The sequence below is a fragment of the Limulus polyphemus genome, unplaced genomic scaffold, assembly GCF_000517525.1.
Source record: "Limulus polyphemus unplaced genomic scaffold, Limulus_polyphemus-2.1.2 Scaffold192, whole genome shotgun sequence".
NCBI lineage: Eukaryota > Metazoa > Arthropoda > Merostomata > Xiphosura > Limulidae > Limulus > Limulus polyphemus.
Window position 1 is genome coordinate 632,698 of NW_013665802.1, and position 18,883 is coordinate 651,580.

General features: G+C 31.9%; 1 protein-coding gene across 5 annotated transcripts in view; it reads left to right on the forward strand.

Moving 5' to 3' along the window:
• LOC106478240 (inositol-trisphosphate 3-kinase A-like) overlaps positions 1–18,883 on the forward strand; it is a 63,156-nt gene that overhangs the window by 19,608 nt on the left and 24,665 nt on the right. For all 5 annotated transcript variants that reach the window (XR_002609857.1, XM_022381791.1, XM_013938767.2 and 2 more), the window contains exons 3-7: positions 11,433–11,535; positions 13,255–13,398; positions 15,184–15,311; positions 16,252–16,401; positions 18,496–18,597. Coding sequence is in view for 4 of the 5 variants with exons in the window: in XM_022381791.1 (XP_022237499.1) it covers positions 11,433–11,535; positions 13,255–13,398; positions 15,184–15,311; positions 16,252–16,401; positions 18,496–18,597 (627 nt within the window). In the remaining variant the exon portion in view is untranslated. The remainder of the gene's footprint in view (positions 1–11,432; positions 11,536–13,254; positions 13,399–15,183; positions 15,312–16,251; positions 16,402–18,495; positions 18,598–18,883) is intronic.

Here is an 18,883-nt window from a genome sequence, read left to right on the forward strand (position 1 = left end):
AAAAAAGTTCTATTTTGAATTCATCTGATCATGAAATATGAAGAAATTAGGTTAGGCTAATTCAAGTATTTAATGGAAAACTCCAGTCCCTTTCTATTATATAGTGTTTTTAATAAAGATTTGGATCTTAGTTTTTGCCCATGGTCATTCATCTTGTTAAAGAATAGTTGAATTGCTCACTCATAACTTTCTTGACCATCTTCTGTCAAATCTTTTGCAGTAATCCAAGGATTTTTCCATGTTACTTGAACAATTTTTCTTATACATTTTACACAAATCTTGCTTGGTTTCCCACTCCTCAAGCAGTTGCAGTAATTCTTCTTCTCCTGTATTTGCGAGTAATAGCCCTCAAAATGAATTTCAGTAAACCCTGACTTTCTACTATTTTTCTTGTAGTTTCTCCTTTTTGTTTAGTTATATCACTGCCATTTAAGATCATTGCTGTATTCTTCAGTTTTAAACATTTTTGGTACTTTTTTGTATCACAAATTTCCAACTTAGTTCTGAATAGTTGATGATTATATACTAATTTATTTGACGATTATTGTCATGTGTCGGTTTTCAATTATGATAATTGTCAATAACTAGCAATGAAAGTGGTTTCATAGGAAATATGTTGACTGCCCAAAAACTTTTGTCAAAGTATGACAGTTTTTGTATGTTATTTTTCATTTTATGCATGTTATGTAATAATTTGTTGTTTTATTCTAAAACTCAATCTGTTTTTAATTTATATTTTTTCAGTAGAACAATTAGAAATAATAGAAATTACATTTATTGTGAATGTTCTTTTTTTTTTTATCTTAACTGACCAAATATTTTTGTCTGCAACTGTATATACCAAACTGTTTGGGGTGGTACTATGTTGTAGTATATGTAAATATATTATATTGCCACCTTTCATGTAGTATGGATTGAAACTGTAATTATATAGGCCAAGAGAGAAATATGTATTTCTAACCAATGCCCAGTTGAGCTACACTTATATTTTTTACCAGTCATTCTTTTAGCTTTGTTGTTTAGCTTCTTGTATAACTAAGATTATTTGGCAATTTAAGAAGTAAGAGATTAGAAGGGGATCTCATTTTTGTTCACTGACCTGTTTTGTATGGATCACTTGAAACGCTTATCACTCCTAAATACAAGGATATGAATTGAACTTTTTAGTGATTTTTATATTCATGAGTCATGTTTTACACATTCTTGGGTGATTATATAGTATTGTAGATAAATAATGTGCATAATTACTGTCATTCTATGGACTAGTACTGATATATTCTTCGATAGTTATAGAGCTGTGTGAGATACACGTGCAATATGCACTGCATATTTTCATTGTGTGGACTGGTAAACATTTGGTGATTATGGTGCTGTATCATGTAATTCGTGGATTCATACTATATATTAGTTTTATCTTAGTGTGATATAGAATGGGATGTGCACATATATTGTTTTATGTCAATAGTTTTTTAATTTTTTCTTTAGTTTGCGGAGCAGAAATGCTGTTAAGGTATTTTTAAAAGAATACACAAAGGGTCTAGAGGTTGTTCTCCCATCAGGGGTTCAGTTGCAGTAACCACTCCATTACAGATATTCCCATTGTAGTTACATATGTAAAATTATTTTTTAATGTTTTGTTGTATAGTTGTCTTTTAGCATCACATTCTCATTTTCTTTATTTACAGGTCTTAAAATTTAATGCATCCCTTATTCATCTGTGCTATCTTCACCATGGCTAATTATGAAATTATTATTATGAATAGGGTTAGCGCAAACACTGTATCTTATTATGAACAGCCATGAATCAATTGCATTTCTATTAGAATTCGTTTAGCTAACATTTTTTTTCAAAATAAAACCCAGTTTCAAGCCATATCAACTCTCAGTACAGCTGAGTCAATTATATAGAATATTATGGAATATTCATTTATTTCAATGATTCCATATCAGTTTCTCAAGCCTGCTTCCTTGATGCTGTGAAAGAATAATCAGGTGTGTTATTGATCTTCACAGCTCCTATGAGTATCACATAATGTAATAATTTGCAATAACGCTTTATATTTTTCTAAATTTGCATTGCAGGCACTGATAATGTAAAAAGTAAGTAATGTATAGTATTTGTCACTACAGTTATACATTACCACTTTGCAGGCAGGTTATATTTTGACATAAACTATAATTTTCCACTTTTATATGTGATAATGTAATGGTGATGGAGAGTACATCTTAACATGAATAAAGCAATGATAACAGTGTTTAGCCCATTTTATAATACCATATAAAGATGGAGCATATACCTTAAAATGAATAATATGATGTTAACAGTGTTTAGCCCATTTAGTATTAATGCATGGTGATGTAGAATACATCTCAAATGAAAAACGTAATGATAACAGTGTTTAGCCCATTTTTTAATGCCACATGATGGTGGAAAGTATGTCTTAAAATTAATAAAGTGATGATAATGGTGCTTAGCCTATTTTCACTAAGCACAGTAATGCTTAATATGTAAGGATGGGTTGAGAAAAAAATGGTTGCCGCATTCAACCTATTACTCCATGATGCGTACAAGTAACTGCTAAAGTTGAGTTATAGACTTATTTGAGCACCTAATTGCCATTATCGAGTGTTTCACAGCTTGTATAACAGTAATATTATTCTATTCTTCTATTTTTGTGGGGCAATAATAAAAAGGAAAATTACTACTTAGCAGTGAGTTCAGTTTATAAGCATGTATATTATTTCCATGTTTCATCAATAACAGTTTCACTTCTGGTCACTAGATGGCAGCACACTGTTCTTATATAACGACCGTTAGTGACTTTTCATTGCACAAACATGATATCTACCAAAACAAGTTCAGTTAAAAGAAAGAAAGAATGAATGAATAACCTAATTAACATTAAAGGTGATCAAGTATTTATACAAGTGACAGATCTTTGTACATGTTATTCATGTCTGAGTTTAAAAACACTAGTTTTTTAATTATCAAACAATACATTATACAGCAGTTTACTTTTCTTCAAATTTTCAGTGGGGCCGAGCCTGGCAGCTGTGTGTGTGTGTATGCCTGGGATATGTATGATGTCCTTCCTATTAATTAACATGACCCTAGCATGTGGTGGAGTTGATTGTGTGCATATGCAGTGAGTTGAGGTGAAGTTGGAATGTCTGTGTTCTCTAAATATCCTTTTACTGTTGGTTCAGCATTTCAGGGTACTTGTACTATCCTGGAGGAACCATTCCAGCTTCACTGACCTCCAGTGTGATCCAGAATTAGAAAAACTGACAAAACTGATGATATTAACAATATATATTACCATTGCATTATAAAAATAAAACAAATGTTAACTTATCAACCTACTTCAATGAAATTGTTTAAAACACAGAGGGGAAACAAATAATAAAAATCAAGTGTAATGTAGGGATGACAATGCCAAAAAGGTAGGGATGAATACACAAATCCCTAAATAAGTAGCCAGTAAGTACTGAGTCAATCTTAAAAGCTTATAATTATTAGCCACTGTAATGCTTTAATTCAAACCTAAGTTCATGCAACTGACAGAAATTCAACATTTAGTTCAAAAGATTTGGCTACTTATGTAGTAGTGATTTTGTATGGTTTTGTGTATTCATCCCAACCTTGTTTCTGTACTTCTTGGCATTGCCATCCCTATATCATACATACTTTTTGCAAATATCTTTTATTACTTGTGTAATTATGGTGATGGACAGTACATCTTAAAATGGATAAAAGATGATGCCAGTGTTTAACCCATTTTATAATACCACATTATGATGGAGATTATGTTTTAAAAGGAATAAAAGATTATGAAAGTGTTTAACCCATTTTATAATACCACATCATGATGGAGATTATGTTTTAAAATGAATAAAGTGATGATAGCAGTGTTTAGCACATTTTGTAATACCACATTGTGATGAAGAGTATGCCTTAAATTGAATAATGTGATAACAGTGTTTTGCCCATTTTGTAATAAACCCAACAGTTGAAAATACAGTAGTCAGTTTACTTCATAATGGTGAAATTTTTTCTTTGTATGAACAGTGTTTTCAATGACGTACACACAAATTTTACATCTGTTTGCAAATTCTGGAAGTTGATTGTTTTCATCGTATCCTTACTGATCTTTTCATATAGGTGCATGAAAGATCTTTTTGGTTAACTTAAGGATGTCAGACAGTTAAAAATGCAATACGTTTCTATTTATATTTAAGTGCTGTAGTTAAACATTATGGCCAAGTCATTTTTCGATAATTTGCCCCAGCCCCTGCCCTGCGAGCTCCCAAAGTTAGTGCAACAGCCAGCCTTTGAGATTGCTTGGTTGAAAAATTTGGTCAGAGGTGAGTGCTTTACTCAAGGTAAACAAGGCCAGTTATTTGTATGTGAAAAACTGTTGTTTTGTTTATGTGAAAACAATTAATTTTTTTCTGTACAAATTTCATTTGAAAGATGTCATGAATACAGTTATTCATGAGCAAGTTGTTCCAAGATGTAAACAACTATTGTTTTTTACTGTGTTGTTTATGGATGTGGGAATATTCCCAAGGAAAAGGAGGTATCTCTGCATGAATTTCCATCTAAGTCAGACAGAAAATGGCACATGGCCTGGACAAACTTCATATCAAGAACCTGTGGTAAATGGAGTCTGAGCAAAAGCTGCCATGTACAGTATATAGTGAACACTATATATTATATATTACACTATTTGGAATCAGACTTCAAAAATAAACTACAGTTTGATATGGGATTTGCAAAAAAACTGGTGCTAAAGAAAGATGCAGTGCCCAGTTTGTATCCGAAGTTCGAGGGAGATCCATCCACACGACGAGCAGCAGCCAAGCTCATGATAGTGGCACATCACGCTCTTGTTCACAGACAGATAAAAGCCATAATAATCGTTTCCGATCAGCTGTTCAGAAATGAGAGGCATACAGGGTAAGCTCAAGTTTTAGCTAATGATTTAAGTGCAATATTAAATTGTCAGCAATCATTCAGGTTTTATAAATTCACCAGTAGATCTGCTAAAACAATAAATGTTCATGAAATTTCACTTTCAGCTATTATTTATGAAAAAAGGGGCAAGGACAGACAGTTTTTTTTTCATGTTTATAACACTTTTTTTTATGAACTTTCATTAGAGATGTCAATATGAAACATAAAAAATGCTAGATCTACAATATCGATTATCAAAATATGACCCCAGATATTTTTGCTTTTTCAGTCCTAATGTATACTTAGTCATATGCATACAAATCAGAGCATGCTCAGAATACAGTATCGAGAGTCCATCAGCTGATATTAGATCGACATCTAGATATAGATTCATCACTTGAAAAACCAAATATTTACTATTTACCCCTCTGACTGTTACCTTGGGTCCTTGCCTTGATGTGCAACTCCTTATCGTGTCCTACTGGTGGCACATCTCTAGCTGACTCAAATTTATTCCTTCTCCTAAGCCACCTGACAACCTGACCCCCTCTTTTCCCCTGTCACTATACTTTCCCATATCACTGTTCTGTCAAGGGATCTCATCCCTCCTACTTCATGTTTGAGATTTGTTTGGTCTCTCATCCCTCCTATTTCATGTTTGAGATTTGTTTGGTCTCTCATCCCTCCTACTTCATGTTTGAGATTTGTTTGGTCTCTCACCCATAGAACTGGACTCTCAAATTGTGTAGTCTTTTTCATTCCTCATTCCTTCCACTCTTTCACTTTGTCCATCTACCTGCATAAGTGGTGTAATCATTTGTCCATCTGTTGTCACCTTCCTCCTGACCATCCTACAACCAGTCATCTCTACTTTTTCTTTGCCTGTCTGTTATGAGATGATGAACTGTCTTCACCATTTACAGTTATTGTGTGTCCTTGTCATCAGTATTTTGCCTTTCTTGATGCCACAGGATGTTTTCCTCCTCAGTTCTCTTCACCTTGTTCCATTCTTTCCTTCTCCATAGACCCCTTGCCACACTCCCATGCCTGACTGACACGTCATTGTTCACCCTTACCCATGAACTTTTCAAGCCATTGGTAACTTGCACCTTATACCACATACTGCCAAGATCTATTTTCTCTTACTTCTTGTGTGTAGTTGCCATCATTTGGATATTTATGCTATCAGTTCTTCCTGTACCATCTTCCATCACTATTCCCTAAGACCTCAGCCACTTGAGAAGTGACCATTCTTTCTCTCCTATTTGTCTTCCATCTATTTCTCATCTCAACAATCAATTGGGCCTGGAGAGATGACTGTGACCTGTTTGTGCAGTACTTATTTTGTACCTTAGACTTTCGAGGCTCCTGTCACTGACTCTTCGTTCCTTGGAATTTCTTTTCATTCCGGGACAATTCTCCTTCTATCCTTACAGGATGGGTCCAACTAATTCTTTGTTTAGTCAACTCCTCATTGACTGTTGATCCTCGCAGATCGTTCCATGTTCTTTACATCAGATTCATCACCTCTCTCATTCTATCATCTCCAACAGCCAATGGATGAGTTCCTTCAGATGAACATGTGGACTACTACTCACACCTTCATTGCCCACTGTCTTCACCACCTGGCTATCTCATCTCCAAAAAGTTACTGCCTATCCCCATTGACCATTCTACAGTCTACTCACCACCTTTAGACTGCTGAGTACCTTTCTCTTTTGTTTTTTTTACAGTATTTGATCATAGGACCCTACCATTTGGCTGGTAGTGACTCCAAGGGTATATTCATTTCCCCAAAATCTACATTGAGCCATGATAACAGAAAACACTTGTACCATTCACTCTGTCTTCATATATGCCCACTGTGAGATAGAATGATCCACAAGACCACTTGAAGTATCCTCTTAATATGTTTATATTTTGATTACTGTATGATCCAGACTATACCTGTTTCATGGGTGTGTTTTATCTGCTTGCTGGCTTTTCAGAATATGATTACATTGTCACCCATTGCACTGTATCCAGTAAAAGACCTTTCCTCCCACCTTTTTCTCTTCATTTGTCAGTTCCTTGCCACTGGGATGATTGACCATGGAGAATCCTCACCAATTCGGACCTAACTTCTGAGGCTAAAACAAGAAGTGCCAATATGGTGGAAAGTGGCCAATGATGACATTGTTAGCACACACTATAATGGTGTGCCCTTCTCCTGCAGCCAGAGTCTGATCAGTAGAGTTGAGACAAACACATAATTTGATACTGTGCCTTTCCTTCTGTAGTCTGCAACTATTCAGTTGAGTTTAGGTGAGCACACACTGTTATCCCATGCCCTCCTTCTGCAGTCATGTCTGTTAAGTAGAGTTGAAGTGAGCACGTACTATACACATATGCCCTCCTCCTGCCAACATCACCTGTTTAGTTGAGCTGAGGCAAACAAACACTAACAAATCATGCCCTCTTCCTGCAGCTAATGTCTGTCCAGTTGAGTCAGAGTGTGCACACACCATACTATTTTATGGCATGACTACAGTGCCCTCCCTCCTCAACTGTTGTTGGTCCAATCAAGTCTTATGATAGAGTTGAGGTTAGCACAAGGTATGATCTAAACATGCTCCAACCACTTTACACATACTGGCTCTCCAACCTCTTGTGTACTTGGATGGCCATGTTCTTTTTCCTCCTATCCCTGCAACACATGGGGCTCAGTTGTATCTTCCTCCCTTGTTGCCAGACACAGATTATATCCTGGAAGAGATTAGATTTAGTCTCCCACAGGTGTGCCCCTATGGAGCCTCTGCTATTAAGTATCACACTCTATTGGCATCCTTCAGGCACTTTCTTAAGGGAGCTCATCTAGGTAAATATTTGCACCAGCCCCTCCACCAGCTCAACGTGGGATTCTAGCTTAACTGTGTGCAGAAGTGTGGTATTGTCTTGGAAGTTAACATTTTCCTTACCTGAAAATGTATTTTCAATAGATACTTCTTCACACACACATTCCCACCCTTTTTTCCAACTTCTGGTGCACCTTAGTATTCCTGGCCCTGTCAAAGAATGAAGATTCATCAGTGAAAATCCATAGAGGGAGTTAGTGCACAAGGAGATGTGTCACCATCCTATTCATGGAGGGCTTTTGCTGTGATGTCATTATGCAGTAGTGCAACTCTCAAGAATTCTTGTGAAATTAGTTGGGAGTTCACTAAAGGCTAGTAGCATGCAAATCTCTTAAGGCAAATGTGAGGGGAAGATAACTTAACTGTGTAAGGAGATGAGAATATATTGAAAATACATTTTTAGGCAAGAAAAATATTAACATTTCTAATCGGCTCTTTACAATACTTCTAACTTGTCATTATCAGGGTAATTTCATTTTATAAATTGCAGGTGTGAATTTTTGAAATAAATACACAATTGCAAATATGTATGTGTAATATTAAATAAAATTCTTTAATTGAAAACAACACATTTTGATGTTATCAGTCTTCAAATGTGCATAACCTATATATTAATCCAGATAAATAAAAATATGATAATGTGACTTGTGGTTATTATTCAAATACTGTCCAAAATGTAAGGTATTCTTTATTTGAGATGTTGATATTCACCACACTCTGATTGGATCGATCCTGCTATTCGCATGTTCCAAGAACCCCTTTTTCATTCCGGATATAGCATACTGTGTTATAATAGGCCAGAGATTCTAAGAAAGCTAGAGGCTCCATTAGAGAGATGGAAATAAAGAAGATACTTGCATGAAACAAAACCACAAATGTGGTTTTAGGGAAAAAGTATTGAAATGATCATTTAATGACAAGGTAAAATAGAAAAAAAATGCTTAAAATTCTAGTCGACCCATGGGTCTTTCAGTTGATTAGGGCTGACTAAATGATGCAAATTTTGGAAGCTGGTTATAAGATATCATAATTAACGTTTAATATTTTGTTAGCTTGTTAAAGAACCTGCATATTCCAAAAGCTCACAAGTTATTGGTCTTTCTTGTAAATTATCTAGTTTTTATAATTTTATTTGGTAGTGACGTTTTATGTATCCAAGTACAATTTTACAGATACACAGATGTGAAATGTAAAAAAAATTGTGTCGTCCTATATAGTTTTCATTATTTTTTATTTTAAATAATTTTATGTGTATGTGAAGCTGGTATTGTCAATAGACATAAATGAATTTAAACAGCTTTCATGTAGCAGTTTCATATTTAATATAATTTAAAAGCCATAAAGATATAAAACAAAAGATACTAATGACAGGGATCCATTTTATCCTTCAAGGCTGCCTTGTACACCCACCCACCCTTGAGAAGAGTAAACATTTAAAACCACCCCTTTTTTCAAGAAATCTTTGATTTCTTTCTTAAACTCCTGAAATGTATAGTTTTTTAGTGTAAACTAACACTTAATTTACATTCAGAAATTGAGACTAGTGCTGGTTGATAATGTTGATTAGTGGAACTTAATAATGGATTAATCATCGGGCTCATTTATTGATTACATTCAATTAACTGATTCTTGAAACTTGGATAGATAGGATAGGAAATGTTAATTTTGATTAGTTGATTATTTTCATGAATTGTGAGACTAATTGATAAGCTGAATGACCTTGAATTAATCAAAAATAGTAAAGATTAACTGATTGTTTTATGGGACACTAATTGATGGTCCGTAGGTAATTGGTTATATCAATTAATTGAGGTATTTGACCAGCTCTAATTGAAATTGTAGTAAATTATTTACTGAGTCTTATTGAGTGCACATGCACAATTTATTGAGATTAGCAGTGTTAGAGGAGAAAAAAAAACAACTTTTTTTTGTATATTGTGTAAAGCTAAAAACTTAATTTATGCAAATTTAAACACTGACTAAAACTTGTTTTTTTAAGCTCCTAAAAATTTGATACACTTTGTTTTTGCCCTGAGTAGTTGTGATCCTGTGTATTCAGGATACCAGTAGAATATATTTTTGTTATTGATAACTTCTGTATAGAAGTCATATTGTCTTCTGTTTGTCGTATTTTTTATATGAATGAATTATCATATTTGTGGTAGTCAGAACACTATACCCGTGGCTCTAAACAAGATAAAGGTGACCCCAGGCCTGAAGTAGAGTTTTAAAAGGTTGTCATGTTATCTCAGCTAAAGGATGACAGTGAAAGAGGAGGAGCAGTGGTGGTGCTGATAATGATAGTTTGGGGAATGTGGATTAGCTTGACTTGAGGGACAAAATTCAGTTGGGTTGATTATAGGTGTTCTGTAATTGATACGAAGATTGTTTGAGGATTTAGTGAAACCATACACAGAGTGTCATGTTATATGATTTACACTGGATCTGCATAAGAAGTATCTTTGAAACATCTGCAGCATTGGTAAGAAGTATAATATAAAATGTTAACTGTGTCTACCACATTCATTGTTACAAATTATGTTTTAAGTTTTATAACAATTATTTTGTTATGATTTCTAAAAATGAATAGTATAGTGAGAATTGAGGTCCTTGTAAATAGCTTATCGGTTCTATTGCAGGTTTGAGAAAAGGAGGAAATTTTAGTCTCTTAGAAGTTTTATGTTGATAATAGTCTTTGTGTGTAAACTTCAAGTTTTTGTTCTTTTTTTTTTCCAACATTCTATTCATACAAGTTAAGAATAATAGAAGACTATGAAACCATACAAAACTTTTCTTAGTTTTTTTTCATGTAAATGATATGTCCCCTTTTTGAAATATCTTTATCCTGAAAATGGATATGACTGAGTTCAGTATTAATAAAGTGTCTGTAAAACCATAGTTCATACATTACCAAAATAATGTGATATAAGATCTACATCAATATTCATTAGCATAACTTTTGTACCAAAAGAATAGAGAACATTGGCATCTCATGAAATATAAAGTATCTGTTTGATTGTTACATATGCTACATCTTATTGATGTGGAAGTCCGACAAAAACAAAACAAAATAGACGTGAATAAGAGTTTATTAAAATTAAAATAGATAAAAAATGATATACCATAAAACATAATTCAAAAGAAGAACAATACAAAAACGTCATATACAATTACTGTTAGGAATAGTATTCTACAGGTCACTTGATGTAGGCTTAAGGTCAAAGTAATATTTAGTACGTGTGGACATGAGAGTTTTAAGGGTAAGAAAGTAAAAAATTTATACGAAATAATTGTGACCATTCAAAAAATCTGGAAGATAGCAAGCAAAAAAATTGTGATAAAATTATATTTAATTTGATTTGATTACAAAATATTTCTATAAAAGAATATATAAGTCTATAAACCTTCTTGTATTTATTGTTAAACTTTGTCAAGTTATGCCCCATTTGTTAATAATCAGTCATTTAATATATATTTTTAACATTATTATACTTATGAACAGTTATAAAAAATTTTTAAAAATATTTTGTGTATTGTTATTTTTTTAAACATACTGATCAGATATTATTTGTTATGATAAGCGATTAGGATGGAAGAAAGTCCGAAATGCTGTACACTGGTGTCCATTTCTTCAGACTTACAGAAAACAAAAGTATCCTTGGGTTCAGTTGGCTGGTCATCAAGGTATGTTGGAGAATTGTTAAGTTTCAATCCATGTTTTCAGATCTTGAGGAAACAAATACCTTTAGTTTCAAGTGACAGGTTTTCAAGGTATATGGGAAAATGGTCAAGTTTCAGTCCATATTTTCAGATGTACAGGAAACAAATACCTTTAGTTTCAACTGAAGGTTTGTTTATCAAGGTATATGGAAAATTTGTCAAAGCACCCATAGTTTCAACAGGTTGCTTGTTAAAGAATGCTTGAAGTTTGTTGAGTTTTGATCCGTGTTTTCAGATTTTCAGGAAACAAGTACCCATGGTTTCAACCATTTTGTTAAGGTTAGTGGTAAAGCTGTGAGTTACGTTTTGAATTCAGAAGGGGGAATATGAAAAAATAACTTGTATATTTTGTTGGTTTGAAATTATGTATGTCTGACTATACATGAGTAATTGTTTATAAGAAAGAAACAGCTTGTAAAATACTTTGTCAAGTTACTCATCTCATTTCAGTGTGCCAGTTATTTTCTTTGAATAGTCTGTGAGGCAAACTTATTGTTTTGTAGTTTTAATTAGATGTCTCCTCCAGCAGCAGCACTAAAGATTTTACACAAGTGGGCTGACATTGTGAGGTGTCAGTGTTAACTTTTGAAGGTACAAGCAAATGGTTGCTTATTTTTTTTCTCGTCTTGACTCCTACTAGCAAAAACATTATTCTTCTCTAAATTTATTTGCAACTCTGTTGTAATTAAGTATTTTATGTATTGAGTGTTATTAAATATATATATATTTATATCCTATTTATATATATAAATCTTCTGTGTTGTGTTTTCTTTTTAAATATTTTTGAATACTAAAACTCATTTGAATTACATGTAACAGTTTTTTATTTTAATGATTTCACAAAAGTTAAAATTATGCCTGATATTTGGGTGGAATCTACTATATCTAGGCCACAAGCTCCCACATTGACAAAGTTTAAAGTATCCCACTGCTGATGGTCACCACATACTAAAGTATTTTATTATTAAAAATTATTGTGTAAACTACAAAACTGGTGAAGTATTAAAACCCAGTAGGCCTAATATTTAAGTTAATCATAGATAATGTTGAAAAAAATATTTGCTGTTTAGGTGATTCCTATTTTATTATTACCTCCAATAAACAACCACTTAGAAAAAATTTTGAATCATGCTGTTAAATATGCACTATAGAAGCCAGATGGTGTGGCTTTTGCCTGCTGGCCCACATGCTAATTGCCTTAGCAACCAAGCAAGCTAGCTGAAAATGCAGTCTCATTATCTTCATTTCCTGATAGTTAGGCTGAGTATCCTGTACAGCTAAAAGGGGATCATAAAACTGGCAAGTGGAACACTTCGTGAGGCTGCTCATCTGGTTTTATTATGTCAGTTGAATTGTATGTGAGGCTATTAATAGCAACTATGGTAACCTTCTGTACTTAGAATCCTACAATATGAATGACTGAAATGCATGTTTCATGGGAGTATAGATACTCAATAGTAAGAATCTGCAAATATTTTGAAAGATGTCCTACTAATTTTTCTAGTGCCTTCTAAGTTTCATTAGTAAAACTTCATCACTAACCAGCAACTTGCTGGTGTTAATTTCAAACTGTGGTTGCTGATTATAATGGATTAAATAGAAAATTGATCTGCTGTATATTGTCAATTTAGCTTTAAGGATGCATGCTTATTTAATGTTGTCATAGTATTATATTTTTATCAGGTAATTTTAGAGTTGGAGAGCAAGGGACTATATTAAAGAAATTGTGTGGAAGAGAAGAGATTTGTTTGAAGAAGTTGATGAATGATGCACTAAAGCCTTTTGTACCTGAATTCAAAGGAAGAGTTGAAACTGAAGAAGGAGAAAGCAAGTTGTTTTATTGTCTCTCAATTTTAAAATCATTTATATTTCCATGTAATTGCTTTTTTAAAGTCTAATAATTATATATAATAAAAAATCAGTAGAAAAATATTTTTAATTGTAAATGAAAATAAAAGTGACTTAATGAAAACAAAATTGAACTTTGATTTAATATTTCAAATGCCATTAACTTGGATTTGCTTTATAAATCAGTTATATTTAATATTTTTAAAGTTGTTTGTAGGAATATATATATATATTAACAGTTTAAAATGTCTGTTAGTCTTCAGCTTACATTATTACAGTCACCTAAAAGTAAATGTAACTTATTATCACCAATTATTTTTGAAAGTTGTGAGTTTTAAATATATATATCGTAGAGCAAGATAAATTTGATGTTTACTGATAATAGAAAAATATAAATCAAACTGTTTAATTACATCCTTTTATTGTTTGCTGTGTGTCTTATGAATAACAAATACACATTATAATGTACAGTTATTAGAATACAAGCCATTATGATAACATTTTAATTAGAGAAACTCATGTGTTGATATTGTGGAAGCTACATTTAATGTTTTCAGCACTTTTGTTGCAGTTCATGTTATCTTTACACATTGTGTGCTATCTAAATTGCTGATAAACATCTTCCCAATACTTAAGAAAATTTGAACTAATCTTGGTACTTGATTACTCTAGAGAGAAAACTAATACAATCGTTGCCTTGTGCTATTTTTGCATATGAACTAGGCAACAATAGCATCATTATATGAGTTTTCATAAGCTGTGATTTTAAGTATGTTGGACAGTAACAGAAAAGAATGTTGTCATTGTTTGTTTGTTCTTACGATACTCAGATATGTTATTTTATCGCTGTTTTTCTGTCTCTATATTCATCTGTCTGTTCATTTAGCTAATGAGATTAATTGAGCACAGATAGATATAATAAAGTGAAAAAAAGTAATAGAATGAGAATGAATAATACTTTGTGTTTAATTTGAGCATCAAAGTTGTTTTTAGTATTATGCTGACTGAGGTAAAATCAGTGTCAGAAGTCCAGAATTTACTGCCTTTATTATGGATGCTCACAAACCTGAAGTTTAGATATACTTCCAGGAGATGTTGTAAATTAGTAACAAAATTACTATTTGATTCACTTGTCAAAAATCATGAAGATTGAAATAATTTGAAAAGCATTTTTTTACATATAGTTTCGTGATAGATGATAATATTCTTAGAAATTCGTTGATCCAATCAGGTGTTCAGATGTTAAATGTTCAAAGAAAAATTAATTTATCAGAGTATCAGTTTTAGTTATCTTATTCTCAATAATGTAACCTGTATTTTTTTAAATCTAGACTGATAGATCAAATACATGTAGACAAAAACAACACATATATACGCTTATCAGTGATGAATAAATGTTAGATATTGACAGTAGATTGGTATTATAAACTACATTGTCAATTTCAATTGGAAATGAACCAGTAGGTGGAGTTTAGAAAGATAAATAGTGTTGAGTACAAGCTTTAATCGAAAATATTATAATTTTTTCAAAAACCATTGTTGTTTTAGTCTTTATTATAAACTTGCAAATTATAAATTTTATAAGATTTCAAATCATTTATGTATTGTCTGTTTTTCCCGGCTACTAAGATCTTGCATAATGAAGTGTGTTCTAGTGTACTTATAGTAAAAATTAATTGTAGAAGAAAGTTTTTATGTCCAGTTTGAGTAAAAATGGATGAATTAGTTGAGAAAGCTAGTCTTATGTTAACTCCTGGATTTCAGTTTACTTAGAACTCCAAGATCTTCTGGCTGGATTTGATAGAGCTTGTGTTATGGATGTTAAAATTGGACTTCGCACATATTTAGAGGAAGAACTTGCTAAAGCAAAGGAGGAGCTAAAATTAAGAAAAGTAAGTAAATAAAAAAATAAATAAAAATTTTGCTTGATACTAAATGTTTTTAAGTAATGAGTACATGTAATACATCAAGCCAAGATCATTTGATGATGTTCAATATTTGATTACTTTAAGTCTCATATGTTCTTTGCAGTCAGATAAATTACTTGTACATTGCTAGCAAATGTCTATGCATGGTGTGGAATTTATATAGTTGGTTTCATGAGGATAGCAGGACAGTGTGCATGCATGTTGTCTGTAAACTGACATAAAGATCTACTGAATAAGGGTGATCAGCAAAGGTACCAACACTATGTGCAGCATTGAACATCACCTTATTTTGGTGTCAGCTTTACATAATAAAAATTAAAATTGCTGCCAAACGTGACCTTTTTGTCTGATTTCTTATCCATGTAAGCTCAGTCTTTGAGAGGTTCATATAAGTGCCTCTGCCAAATTTCATCAAAGTAGGTTAAGCCAGTTCCTCACAACAACTTCTTGACAGATGCACCTCTCTCTAAGTAGAAGATATCTTATTATCACAAAAAAAAGTCAGTCATGATTCTCAACAAATTAATTTTGAAATGTAATTTAAGGAATACTGTAAAACATTTTCTCAAAAAAAAAAATTGAGTACAATAATTACAAGTGAAAAGATGTTGATACATTTTTTACTCTTGATGTTTTGTTTTTCAGTTTCTGATTTATTTCTGATTTGATTAAACTTGAGTTTTGTTTCATGAATATTTGTTTTGAAAAGTCCTTTCAGGTAAATAATTTTTCTTACAAACATTTGTTAAACTATTCAAGTGTAACATGTTCTAACTAATGGATTTGAATAAAATTTTCTTAAAAACATATATATTCAGACCCAAGCTTTTAAGCTGAAGTTGCATCATTATGTAAATTCTGTTGGAAATGTTAACTTATTTAATTATCTTTTTTATTTATTCAGGATATGTATGAGAAAATGGTTCAGATTGATCCGTCTGAACCAACAGAAGAAGAACGGAGTTTAAAGGCAATAACAAAGCCTCGTTACATGGTGTGGCGAGAATCTATCAGTTCAACGGCAACACTTGGTTTCAGAGTGGAGGGAATTAAGGTCTTTTTTTCTTTTTTTTTATCAAACTGTGTTTTTCACATTCAAATTCAACGATGCTAAGTTGATGAGATGCAGACTAAAATTTGAGATTGACTTAAAGTTACCATTATAGTGATTTCTTTCTGGACTTTATCTGTTTGGTGTCTAGTCACTCTGACCATGTTCTTGTGATCTTACAATGGTCCACTTAAAGTAATACTGATAAAATATGGAAATACCACTGTAACTATAGCACTTTCTAAAAGTATTGTCAAAGGTCATACAGTTAATCTTTTTTTTCTGTTCTCTTTCATCTTACATGTTTATTTTTGTATATGATTATAGTGCTTATGTACTTTTTATTGTCAGTGTGATCTTAAATGTAGATATACCATAAATGCTACATAGATCTCTAAATTAAAATGATTGAAAATATAAAAGGAAGATATCATGGCATTTGTGTAAAAAATTTAAACACATTCTACATGTATCTAGAAACCACGTGATTTATTATATATGTAGAACATCTTAAGCTTTCATCAATAAAAACACAATATGAAACTTTTTCCATACTGTTTTTCAACCCCAAGTTAGAAAATACCCAAACATTCATGGAAATACATTATATGTAACATTAACAATTAATAAACAAAATTTGTATACATAAATATGCAGCTTCAAAAGTGAAACTCATATGAAAGTTGTATATATATTTAATACATTCAGAGTCTAATGTGAACTTGAATGAGGTAAGAAATATATATATGACAAATCTCACTTTTTTTGAAAATCAGACTCGAAGAACATCAATATGCGTAGGGATGAATTTGAGAAATAGACTTTAGCATGTCATCAATTTGAATCGGGAAATAATATACTTTTGGATGAAAATTTTCTCCTCTACCAACCCAAAAACGAAAACAATTGTTCAGGAACAATAGAAAGTGTTAAAGCAAAACCATGACAGTGGCCCTAGTAACATCACCAAAACATCTAACTTTTGTTCACACACTTGAACAGCCTTGACCTCTTCTTTAAGTCATAAACCTGTTGTAAGTTTCACTGCTGTCATGTGACAACATCCCTGTATATCATAAACACTTGTGCCTCTTGTCTTTGCTTATATTGAATTTGTATATAAACCCTGCATGCTTAGTTCTATATAATACCTTATGAAAAAAGACCATTGTTTGTCAGTTTACTATCAACAGAAAGTACTGTGTACTACCATGGTTTGTTGTGTAGTTTTGATGAAATTACATCTGGCTAATAACCATTCTTTTTTTCTTGAGCATCGTGCGTGCTCACCTTGTGTTTTATTTCTCTGACAGAAATTGAATTTTAGTTGAAAATGAAAGAAAAATTTTGTAGCATCATATGACTACTCTTCTGTTTATAAGTGAAATTTGTAAAAATAAAAAATCCTCAAAATTAAGTTTTCAATTCTTTTATAATATAGATAATTCATAATCAATTAACCACTAACCATGTAATTACAAACTATGTTATGACATTTGTAAAACAAAAAAGAAAACAACTTTAAAAAATAATTGGTTTAATTAAAACCAACCCTCACCTTCATATATAATCTCAAGCAATAAAACAAGTCTAGTGGAAAGTAATTAGTAAGGCTAATATAACCTTTTAAAAGTTTATTAATAGTTATTAATAATAGTAAATAAAAATAACTGGGAAATATAGTCGTAAGTTAAATGATGTGGGCGTTTTAATTATTTTTTAGAAATATTTAAAGACAATATCAGCAGTTTATTTTTAACCTCAGTCAGCACATGACTGATTAGAAATATATTATTTTTTATTCAAGTGTTGATATTATTAAGCACAGTTAATTTGTGTAATTGATCAAGCTTTTGCAACAGAGTACTTAGAAAAAAAAATCCTTTGAGTAGAATTTGTCATGTATTTTGCATCAAGTGTATGGTATTTGTGGGAAAAGTTTTTGAATTATTGTATTTTATGTTATAATTATGTCAGCTTTACAGACTTTCATAACTTGACATGGGATGTAATAAACATTTTGTGTTTGTTTTGAAATCTGATGCTTTTGAACCTGTGTAATAGAAGTACATTGTTGATGTTTTTCTTTCCTCATAGAGAGCTGATGGCTCTTCCAGCAAGGATTTCAAGAAAACCAAAACTAAAGATCAAGTTTTAGCAGCCTTGAGAACTTTTACACATGGTTATCCTAATGCTGTGGTGAGTTCTTTGAATATACTGATGAGCTTGAAGACTGATAATGGACACTTGAATAACAAAAACTTATTTTTTGATATCAAAATGTAAGACTTGGATGTAAGAATAATATGCTTTGTTTTTGTCAGTTTTTAAATTAGCTGATATTTATGTCATTTTAAACCATGTGTATGCTTATTAAGCATAACCTAAATTAGTCTTTTTTTATTTGATGAAAATGTGGTACTTTATGTAAGTCTAGGTTTTGTGTTGCTACTTCAGCTGGTTGTATGTTTTTTATTTTAAAATC